This window comes from Homalodisca vitripennis, chromosome 3 (genome assembly GCF_021130785.1).
Source record: "Homalodisca vitripennis isolate AUS2020 chromosome 3, UT_GWSS_2.1, whole genome shotgun sequence".
In the NCBI taxonomy this organism is placed as follows: domain Eukaryota; kingdom Metazoa; phylum Arthropoda; class Insecta; order Hemiptera; family Cicadellidae; genus Homalodisca; species Homalodisca vitripennis.
The window spans coordinates 164,243,547-164,255,939 of NC_060209.1; the positions used below are offsets into that span (position 1 = coordinate 164,243,547).

Below are 12,393 nucleotides of genomic sequence, written 5' to 3' on the forward strand. Positions count from 1 at the left end.
TTCTTTATTTCATATTTGAAGTAAAAGACTTTAAAGTAATACAAGTTTTAACCCATTGTTGATCGTATTGTTTTGGCATGCGGGCACGAATTAATTTACGGTCAGCGGCCGCACGAACAGTAATGGTGCGCCACATTGTATCGCTCGCTATTGTATACTAGAAAATTCAGCTGTGAAGGTATTCGTTCAGATGGAACATGGGCCTGCTGAGGTATCCGTGATGTAGGAACGATAACACGCAAGCAAGGTTCCGGGGTGGAAGGGATGATGTCTGAATCATAGTCTAAATAAAGCGGCTCGGGCGAAACGATTATAACATCCAGGCCATTGCCTAGACTAAACCCGCCAACATATACATCTGCGTCGTTTAGTTCTATATCACTACCCTCAAAAGTATTATAATAACAACTATGGAAAACACCCAATCAGAAGCGCTAAAAAGCAGAGAGTAAACTCATATGAATGATGTTTCAACTTTGACATACAACTGAGATCTGTAGGATATTTATAAAACTTTTGAAAACTCTAAAACGTAGACTGTTGTTAAACACTCTTAGTAGACAAGTCAAGACGATCACCCGATCTAACAGACATTAATAGAACTATTTGGAAGGAAACTTAGAAGCAGACCGCTTTTGTGACCTGAGCTCATCATCGTTAGGCCCGGCCGCTGCGTGACGAGCCCAGCTCATCAGTGATCCGCAATGGGTTAAGAAGTTTAAAAGCTTTTGGAAGAAACATTTTAAGGTTTCTTTTCTAAGTATTAAAGTTTTTGTTTAGTTTTCTAGACGTAAGAGTAAAGCATTTTTAGTTCAATTTTCTTTGACTCACTTTTGAAGAAACAACTTTTACTATAATGTATTATGTTGAAAGTAGAAATTTATGCCCAGACCAGATTTGTATTTACATAGTTTAGTGTGTTAGTGTTGATTTTTCAAGAATAACAATTTTGGATAAACTTTTTGTGTGGTTACTAATATAGTGTGTGAGAGAATTTTTGTTTTCATTGTTACATGAAAAGAAAACCCTAGTATTAGTGTAGAAAATCTATTATTTAATTCATTGATTTTAATCTAAATTTGTACGACTAACAATCTGATGCAATAGACTTGACAAAAAGCTTCTAATCGTAATACTCTTAAGGAAATGTACGCTTGGTAAATAAATAAATATTTCAATTGCAAAACAATGAACTATTTTATTTTATAAAAATTACAAGAAACAATAATGTTCATACGAGTAACGTAATGGAAATACAAATTCTGTAAATATAATTGAAATCAAATTATTTAATTCAACTTTAGTTGGTTATGTATTTTTTAAATGTTTACCTGCTACTGCTTTTTTAATTGTATTATTATAATGGATAACTAAAGTTGGCCAACATAACCACTTTGTATAGCAAATGAAAGTAACCTCAACTACTGAGGAATAACAAATAAAAAGGAAAGATAATAACATAACATTGGTAACATAAAAACAAACTCGTTAAAAAAAACTTAAGCATACAAGATATTACACTAACTATACATTCTTAATTTAATTGTAGATTGATACCTCAGTTCTATGCAACTTATGCAAATATCACAAATGAAAAATATGGTGTTATGTGTAGTACCACCTGTAAACCCGTACAAAAAAACCGGGTGAAAAAATTCTTTAAATTTAAGGCACTATAATTAATTATTTACAAGATGTACTGAGTATTTGCAGTTGGATATAACTCCTTATAAAAATATGTTTGTCAGAAATATAATTAAAAATTATTTGTACACATTAATAAACTGTAAAAATAATTTTACGAACGTAATGTACTCATGGCAATCGACCACGTCCTCTACCAACACCTGAGAGTACCTGCGAAGCACTTGATTCTGGGACAGAGGTAACTGTATTGAATATCTCATCAATGTTTGGGTAACCTTGTTGGGTTGTTGGGGATATTTTTTCATTGTTTGGTAACTGCTGATTTTGCACTAAACCTGGCATAACAGGATATACATGATTTGCACTCAATGCTAATGGGTGAACCGGGTATGCAACAGGTTGTGGAGTTTGTTGAATCTGCATAGAGGGCTGGGCTTGGGATACGACAAATTCCTGCTGCAACTGATGTAACTGTTGGCGACACTGGATTATCTGTTGATATAATTCTTGAGATTTGACTTTATTGATCAATGCTTGTTCTCCAGCATTCTGATAAGAAATTTGATGCTGCAAATGATGGACAGAAGTTTCTTGTGTAGCTGGTACATTCAGTTTAGCCTGAGACTGGATCAAGTTGGGGTTCACAGGAAGTGGCATCATTATGTGTTGGTTATGAGTTACCGTTGCAGGTTGTGTTTGTTGCTGAATCACTTGAGGATGACCTATGTTACTAGCAACATTGATTGGTTCATGTACAGATTGAGCCTGTTGATGTTGAATAGCATTAATTGCCATTTGCTGATAATGAGTTTGATACCAATGACCATGGGATAAATCTGTTCCTGCTGGAGGTGGAATTGCTATGTTAGGTGATGTAGGATGGTATTGGGAAGGTGGCATTGGTATATTAGATGGTGGTTGATGATATTGAGCAAGACCTGGAACCAGGCTTCTCATTGCAGGATTCACAGGAGCATATCCTGGAGATACACCTGCAGAACAAGCTAAGTTACGACTAGCAGCAAGCTGTAAGGCTTGCAAATTAGCAGCTTCTTGGTTCCCTTGGGGGCCTATAGGGATTTGAAAAGGAAACATGGTATTCTGAGGTGGTACTTGAAAAGTTCCCATTTTCATATGCTGTGACATATTGTCCAAGGATCCATATGGTGTAACGTTCTGCAGAGGAGAATTTGACATTGATGAGCTGGAATCTTGTCCATTTGTGTTTGACAGTATTATACCAGTGCTTGCGCCATTCAGACCTTGTTCTAAAACATTTCTTTGTTGATTAGTAAATACATCAGTTGATAAATCAGTTCTTTCAGTTGGATTGGAGATTGCAGATGACGGGGGATCATGCCGAATAAAGTTGTGTAGCATGATATCTGTTTCTGTACAATCTGGGTAAGGAGAAATACTATTTGCTGGAAATGTATTTTTATTATGTATGTGGCTAGATGTCTCAAATTTATGATTTTCTGTGATGGCCGATGATTTAAAAATATCGTTGCTTTGTTCTGGATCTAACAAATCCTTTGTATCTCCAAATGTTAGACCCAGTTTGAAACTGGTAGACAAATCATTAGTTGATGAATGAGCTTGATAGTCATTTTCAGGTATATCTTTGTTTGAATCGTGATTTAGGGTTTTTTTAATGTATGGCCGGGAAGATGTGTTGGCAGTTTCAACGGAGTAGGGATGAGGCATTTCACATGGCCCTGATGGTTCCAAATTAGAATTAGTGCCATCTTGTACTGAAGGGAAGTCACTATAAAGAGTTTCATGTCGACCAGAACTGTTCTTCTTAACAATTGGCGGAGCGGCAATTTTATCTTGAGCATCTGATGATTTTCTTATCCTAGAAGGTACAGATTTTCTTCTTTGGTTTTGAACCGGATTTTCATCTGAATCCGTTTCGATAAAATGCAGATCGTTGCTTGGACGGTGGACATCAAACTGAGCTGATCTTGATATAGATTTCTCTTCTTGCAGTGCATTTTCATTTTCACTACATTCCTCTTTACCACTGTTTTTCGGCACTTCCATGTCCATCATTCTAAACCTGAAAAAATAGTAGTTTTCTTTAATTCAGCACAGTCTACCACTCTACCATGATCAGTACTAAAAATTCTAGTAAGAGCATATCAGCTATCCGTTTTCATGTCTCCAGTAATAATATTAAACCTGTCAAGTGTAATTGTTTATATCGGTACTGAAAGCTTAAAGTATGTAAGTAGTTTAAGTTTAATGTGATGTCAGGAAAAATGTCATATTAATGATAGGTAAAAAGTATAAAACATACGTGTTAATAAAAGTAAATAGTTAATCTCATTTCTCTACTTAGTACAATATAGGCCATATAACAATAAACAACAACAATCCCTGAGCAGAGAGCCTATTTGCATTGCATAAGCGCACAACATAGTTCTTCTTAAAATCAACAAAGAAACTTTTTCCAAGAAAAAAAAAATAGTTGTCAGCTGTGCTAGTTTTGGTAGGGATTAAAAATACCTAATGATACATTTTTCTAATTTATTGGCTGATGCCAATTTAAATTTAATTATATTTATGAGTCATAAGTATGTACAAAAATGTGATCTATAACAAATTTATGCCCGGGTACCTTTATGATAACCTACCATTTCTACCACCAACATATTATTTTGGTCAACATTTAACCCTTTGCGATCGGATGCAGTATGTAATAGTATGTCCTCTACGATCGCGTGGCCAGTGTGACGGGCCACAGCCATCTGCGCATCAAGTCGTATTAGTTTTCACTTGAGTTGTCCCCCCGGCGCTCGGATGGCCAGTGAGACTGGCCAACATAGATTTCCTTCAACGGTCGGATGGCCAGTGCCACTGACCAAGAAATACATTCTGCATTTAGAAATACTTTATCAGCGTTAAGATGGCTATAAAGTGCTGAAACGCTATCGAGTAAACATTGAACTAAATGAAACATCTGTTTCATTACATTTAACCATCTTGGATTTGAGGAATACTAGAAATAAACAGGTGTTTGTCCAGTACCATTTGACAGTGGGAGCATTTCAGATTTGTTTGAAGTGTCGTAAATATTGTGATTAACCTAGTTTACTTGTTATTGTGTTAGATATCGTGCAGTTATTTATATTTAGATAAATGCAATTTATTAACAGTTGTCAATATGGATAAACCTTTAGTCCCTGACGATTTTGAAGAGATACTGTTTTAATGAAAATAGTGATGTTGACTCAAATCATGACAGTGATGTACAGTCTAATTTCAGTGGTGATTTTGATAACTATGTAACTGTTGAAGAACTATTTGAAGAAGATTCAGATTATATTGAACATAATGATGAAGTAGACCAGACAGACAATGCAAATATAGTAGGCCTAGACGGGACAGACAATGGAAATATAGTAGGCCTAGAACGTGGCTAGAGAATGGAAAGAATGGTCTGAAGGTGATGGAAACTTTTACAAATTTATTTGGACACAGGTTAGTGGTTTTCAACTTGCAGGTAATGAGAAACCTTCAACCCCTTTAGGAGTTTTTTCAGCTTTTCTTTACTGATAGCCTATTGGTAGAAATCGTAAAAGAAACAAACAGATAGCTATTGAAAAAATTCAGAAAAACACACCTTTACAAAAGAAATCAGTATGGTGGTCATGGGTAGAACTAACACTTTCAGAATTGAAAGCTTTCCTTGGAGTTATTATAAATATGGGAATGAACGGCAAACCAGAAAATGGCTGACTACTTTTTCCACAAATTGGGTAGACTACCAACCATTTTTTAAGGATGTTTTAAGTAAGGAAAGATTCTTACAAATATTCTGGAATTTGCACATATGCCCACCTCCTTCTGGTCCTGTCGCTGGGACATTGACTCGTTCCGGTAAGGTAAGAAATGTTTCTGCGTATCTGGATAAAAAGTTCAGAGAATATTATTGTCCCACAAAAAGAAGTCAGTGTTGATGAAAGCACCATAGGCTTCAAAGGACGTATAGTCTTTAAAGTCTACAATAAAGACAAGCCGATTAAATGGGGATTAAGGTGTTTGTGTTGTCTGAGTCCTCAACTGGATATATCTGCGCTATTGAGCCATACTTTGGTAAAACAACAACTGACCGCTTGAATAGGCCAGATTTAGGAGTTACAAGCCGCATTGTCCTACATCTTGTAGCTAAGCTTAAGGAATCTTATGGCAACATTGAGGGCCTCCACGTTCTTCACTGACAGGTGGTATACAAATATGGATCTGGCAGCAGAACGTCTAGAGTGGAATGTTTATCTAACAGGTACTGTAATGTTAAACAGAAATGGCCTACCCGCAATTGTGAAACCACAAAGAAAAAAATGCCAAAAAACAGACTCAAAAGCTTAAACTGAAACAAGGGGACATAAAAAACCTTCAGGAAAGATGAAAAGTTTTCTCTGTTACTGTGGAAAGACAAAAAGGTAGTGTCAATACTACTAAGTACACTGTATGGTGATAACACTACCGTGGCAGTTAGGCGACAGCAAAAAGATAACGTAGTACAAGAGGTGAAAAAACCGACTGTAGTTTGCAATTATAACAAGTACATGGGGGGAGTTGATCTTGCGGACCACTACATATCATCATACTCTTTTACCAGGAAGTCGATCAAGTGGTGGAGGAAAGTTTTCTTCTGGTTGTTGGAAACCGCCATCGTCAACTCATTTGTACTTTACAAATGCCAATCAAGACCAACAACATCAAGTTAGACAGAGAAGTTACAGAAAAATGTTGATCACAGAATTAGTCGGGGAAGTGCGGAATATGAAGAAAAGAGGAAAGACCGTCTAACAGTGTAGATGATGAAAGACTTAACGGAAAAATTACATTTTACCCTATCCTCTACAGACTGGCAAAACCAAGGACTGCTCTGTTTGCAGTGACAGAAGGCCGGGGATGCAAAGAAAACGAACAAATTTCTTTTGCAAAACATGCTCCAACAATCCAGGGCTCCATATCGGCGAGTGTTTTGAGAAATACCACTCAAGCAAAAAGTTAAAAGAACAATGAAACTAAAGTCGGCCACAGTGATAGCATAAGTAGCAATATAAAGTTTTAATTTCTTTCATTATTCAATAAGTATCTAATTCCAATTTCAAATTAATGTAAACCAAATGTATATTATTAATTCCATTAATGTGTGTCTGTATAAGCAATAAAAACAATTGCAGTAAAGTAATATTAGTTTTTAAAAGAACAATGAAATAAAAGTCGGCCATAGTGATTGTATAAGTAGCAATATAAAGTTTTAATTTCATTATTCTATAAGTATGTAATTTATTGCACTTTCAAATGTAAACCAAATGTATATTATAATTCCATTATTGTGTGTTTGTATAAGCAATAAAACAATTGCAATAAAGTAATATTAGTTTTTAAAAGAACAATGAAATCAAAGTCGGCCACAGTGATAGCATAAGTAGCAATATAAAGTTTTAATTTCTTTCATTATTCAATAAGTAGGCTATCTAATTCCAATTTCAAATTACTGTAAACTAAATGTATATTATAATTCCATTAATGTGTGTCTGTATAAGCAATAAAACAATTGCAGTAAAGTAATATTAGTTTTTAAAAGAACAATGAAATCAAAGTCGGCCATAGTGATTGTATTAGTAGCATTATAAGGTTTTAATTTTATTATTCTATAAGTATGTAATTTATTGCACTTTCAAATGTAAACCAAATGTATATTATAATTCCATTATTGTGTGTCTGTATAAGCAATAAAACAATTGCTATAAAGTAGTTTGTTTTTAATTATTTAAATTTTAAATCCCACATGTAAACATTGCAGGTTTTACTACGAAATAATTCCGAGTTGGAGGAGGAAGGCCGCTACGATGAATAACAGCTGACGCAGAGATCGCCCGTGGGCAGTGACACTGGCCACCCGAGCGGCGAGGACAACTCATGTAGTAGTCATTCTGAGGCTGTCTTAGAGTAAAACTTGGCCAGTCTGACTGGCCATCCGATCGCAAAGGGTTAACTTACTTTTTAGAACAAATTCCTTTACTAATTTTATAAAAAACCTAGTTTATGTGGTTATTTAATGCAAATTTGCTCTCAGCTCCCTGGCTACTTTATAAAACAATCTGTAACAAATTATCAGTGTAAGAAAGCTCTCAATTCTTGTGAGGTCCCACTAGTAAAAGATGCACTATGCTAGATTAACGCAAGAAATAAATTATGTAAAATAACAAGATATTATTGCACACAAAATGTGTTCTGTAAATAAAATGAAGTTTTAAGTAATTTCCGTTGTATTTTATATGTGCGCTGGTTACGTGCTGAGCCCTCCCGGACTGAATGCTGATTCATGTTTAGACACTCTTTATAGGTTATGGGCCGTTATAGTTCATTTACTAACTAAGATAATAAATTTCATTTCTTTTTTTAATGGAAGCACACGTACCACATGTTTGTTGGAACGTTTTGCCATTGTTTTCGTTTGTCACCTGCTATAGGCGAGGTTAGGCGTGTTTGTTTATGTTTAGTCGTGAGATTGATCGTAATAGATGTAAAAAACCTGCTGACTTCTGTTGTTACTTTTGCTGTGATAGTGATGGAAGTGCTCACATATTAAGCCATATTTATTTCCAGTGCTCGAAAACAGTTTGTAGATTTACGGTTCGTACGCGGGTAAGAGCTTGAACGTCAGAATTAAGGTTAATTAGATTATTTTCCAATTGTAAAGTACATTTAATTATTTGAATAGTAATTTTGGGAACAATGAATAAAAACCAAATTCTATAGGAAACAAGAAGTTTGAGTAAATGTCCAGCAAAACAAAAAAACATTACTCGTAATATTTACCTTTATTTTATTTTTGAACTTATTATTTGTGATATTTTCGTGAACATTTGTATTTATTTAAAAAACAACATTCTTATCTTAGGTAAACTATGTTAAAGTTAATTAGAAAGTAAAAAAAAAATGAAAATGTTCTTTACAAAAGTTCAAAAAATGTATGTATACATTATTTACACACACACACACACACACACACACACACACACACACACACGCACATAAAATTAACAAATATTTTCAATTTATAATTTTATTACAACTATGGAATTTAGTATACTCATTGAAGATTTTACAGCACAGCAGTAAAAAAATCAATGCTCTATCTTTTATTGATTTTGTTTTAGAAAGCTTTAACCAGTCTTGGATTTTTGCTTGATTTAATTGCTGCTATCGGTACTGGCAGGGGCATCAATAAATACTTCTTCAATGGGGTAAAGATATTTTTGATTTGATATGTGTGAAATGGCAGCAGATTATTAACAATATTAATTCATGAATGGTAGTATTGTTACAAATCATGATTTTGTTTCATCATTGATTTTTTCCATGTATACCTAAAAATAACAAAATGAATGAACTAACTGATGCAAACCATCCAATCTAAAATAATTAGGAAAGCTGTATCTTGAATTATCAGGCTAAACAAATTCCAATCATTAAATGGCACACTTAATTCGTTGTTTTTGTCACTTGCAGATAAAATAAAGAAATATTTGCACATAACACAAGCTCAGCACCTGTTACTGTTTTGAGACAACGTTTTGGCTGTTCAGTTATTTAAATTTCTTGTTATGACCCAAAATTGATTGTAATTTGCCTATTTTGCCTATTAGTAATATTCTAGTAATCACTATTGGAGGAAAAAATCTAGAACAGTAAAGAATTCATGATATTCAAGAAGACTTAAATTAGACATTTCAATTTCCCCTTAACTGTTTATAATCTTAGCTTTTTAGATTTCATTTTGTTGAAATACATAATTTCATAAATTACACATTTTCTTGTTTAGCACAAAAAGGCCATTTTGAGATATATTGGATTTTAGTATAAAACTTATTAATTGTTTTCTAGAGAATTCTAAAACAAAATCTGTTTTGGAAAGTTTTTACCTGTTTGTCAAACATCATTATGAGGCCAATAAGAACCAGTACATTGAATGATGAAATCTGTATGTGATAATTAGAGGTGAAATACAACAAATACATTACATGGAAATTTGCAGTTTTAGAACACTAACAACCTTACCGTTCACGCTGTCTTTTTTTATCCTCCTCAGCCGTTTTCAGACTTTCCTGCAATACTAACTTCAACATTTCATCCTCATCGTCTACTTCAGGAGCTTTACTGAATAGAGCACTTCCCTTTTTCTGTGACCAAGCATTGACTGTGAACAAAACAAAGATTACTTTCACTACAGAAAATAATTCAACTGATTGAAGCTTGATTAAATTTATTGAATTGTACATCCAAAACCAATGTTTTGCATGTCTACTAATTTATAGACACACCGTAGCCACGGTGGTAAGGGTAGTTTTAATATGAAGGTTAAGTTTAGCTCCAGTTCACCTTCCTCTTGATGCTCCGAAATCTGATGCTGTTACAGACTTGACTCCTAGAATCTGGAGCAATGTTCATCTGAAGAGATGGAAAAAGTCGACGGTGAAGAATGTCCAATGAACAATACACTTTGTTTTGACATTAGAGGCACCTAGGTTAGAAAATGTAAAATATAATGTAATCTACGTGAATTGGTATTCTCTAAGCACGGTGGAGCAACCGAGTGTTCTACACACAACATAGCCATGGTGGGAAGGATTCTTTTAATATGAATGTTAAGTTTACCTCCAGTTCACCTTCCTCTTAATGTCTGAAATCTAATAGATGCCAATTCACCTGGATTACGCTGGTGTGTCAGACTCTGCATGATTACTCTAGCCAGCTCAGTGCAGACCCACAGTGAAGGCGTTAATGAGCCAAACTTTACAATTGTAGGCAAGACAAATTTGTGAAGATAGGACACAACATTTAATGAATGGAAGGAACATGTGTTCTTGATTTTTAATTCCACATCTGTTAATGATGAACTTGGTTTGACATGTCTACAAGAGATCAGTAATCTGCATCTATAAATAATTGTGAGAGAGCAGGAATCTGGCAGGAGAGGCTGACAGTCATTCCCAGCCTTGCCACCTTCTTCCAAGTGACACCGATATTGTATTTTGTAATCCTGTATGCACATTAATATGGAGTAGAGGTAGTGTTGTTCTCAACACTAATTGAATTGATTTATTATTATTGTTTATAACACTAGAAAGTTTGAAGCCTGAATAATATAATGCAGAGTTATGTATTTGTTTTCTTGCCATAAGATCAAACATTAGTCTTCTCCTACTTGGTGACAGAACATATACCCAAAATACTTTTAACCCTTTGAGTGCCAACGTCCGATTTTACCGGACGACAAAAGGTGTCTGAAAAGTGCCAACGTCCGATTTTACCGGACGACAAAAGTTGGCCGAAAAGTGCAGACGTCTGATTTTACCGGACGTTCGGGAAAAAGTCACTTAAATTTTTAACCTTTAATATTTTTAAATAATATCATATTGAAATGTTTGTGAATAATCGTTCTTTTCAAAATAAATTGTTATAGTACACTTCCGATCAAACTTTAAATTATGAAACTCACATATAAATAGTTTTGGTTGCCATAGCTACCGGAAACAATGTGATAATAGTTTCTTAAATATTGTATAACTTACTCATTATTGAAGATAATAATATAAATTTTTCAAGATTTACAGACAATTGCATACGATTTCCAGTGATAGGGACTAAGAAAAGGATGTGAATTTTTTTGGTCATAATAATTTGGTTGAAAAATGAAATTAAAAAAATTTTTGAATTTTTTTAGGTAAGTCCATTTTTGGTATTCCTAAATTTAGTGTTATGGTAACTTTGTTATTTTATGTTAATTAAACAGAGTTTTCAGATAAAAATAAAAAAGAATCATGTTGATAGCTTATTAAATAATCAAACTGTGAATTTTTTACTAAAACCATGCAAAATGCCTTCAAAAGGGCTGGCACTTTTAGGTACACCCACTAGAAAAATACCTGGCACTTTTCAGTATACCCAGTCAATAAATACTTGGCACTCAAAGGGTTAAACAGTATAAAACTTAACAATTTAGAAAAAAAGAAGTTGGAAATTAAAACAGATTACAACAGTAATATGATTTCGGAATTGTGTTACCTGGAGGGGGACCACTGGATCCAGATGGAACAGACAACCCTTGGGCCATGGAAGGTGGGGTGGCCTCTGCTTGGCGGGGTCTGCGAGTCTTCTTATTTTTCTGGACCCCTGTACCTCTGCAACATAATTAATACCATATGTAGTAGAAAGTCAAAATGGTTTCTAATTAGTTGTATGGGAGACCCGCAAGAAATAGTATGATCTATCAGTTATTATTTGAGGATAAGGTGAGAAAAACAAGTATAACGTAACTTATAAGTTTAAGCAAATAACATTGCAAAAGCATGGTTAGTAAACCGATAAAATACAGTATCAAACGACCCGACAACGTATAATGGAAGAGGTATCTCACAGATGGATGGCTCTTGTACTTTTAGAACCCAGGTCTCCTTGGGTCAAGAGAAACCCAAGTACCAAGTTTCAAGTCTCAGCGGCCATTAAACAATAACATTTAACAATAATTAAAAAATACATTATATTAGTAGTATAGGTAGCATATTTTTAAGTGTTTCTAATAATGGACTCAAATGAAACTAATAAAGATTCTAATCCAGTGGTTGAACTTGAACCTGGTTGACTTGAACAGGTTAGCATATCCATAACGCATCCTAATTTTTTTAACTATACTATAAAAAATAACTAAATGGAAGAACT

The 12,393-nt window shown here is 34.2% G+C and overlaps 1 protein-coding gene across 4 annotated transcripts in view; it reads right to left on the minus strand.

Moving 5' to 3' along the window:
- Nucleotides 1-1,178: 1,178 nt before the first annotated feature.
- The window catches only part of LOC124357743, a 40,234-nt gene continuing 29,019 nt past the window's right edge, over nt 1,179-12,393 (minus strand). For all 4 annotated transcript variants that reach the window (XM_046809767.1, XM_046809768.1, XM_046809769.1 and 1 more), the window contains 3 exons: nt 11,740-11,855; nt 9,733-9,871; nt 1,179-3,709 (listed from right to left, as the gene is read on the minus strand). In XM_046809767.1, the coding sequence (XP_046665723.1) occupies nt 1,816-3,709; nt 9,733-9,871; nt 11,740-11,855 (2,149 nt within the window). In that variant the 3' untranslated portion in view covers nt 1,179-1,815. The remainder of the gene's footprint in view (nt 3,710-9,732; nt 9,872-11,739; nt 11,856-12,393) is intronic.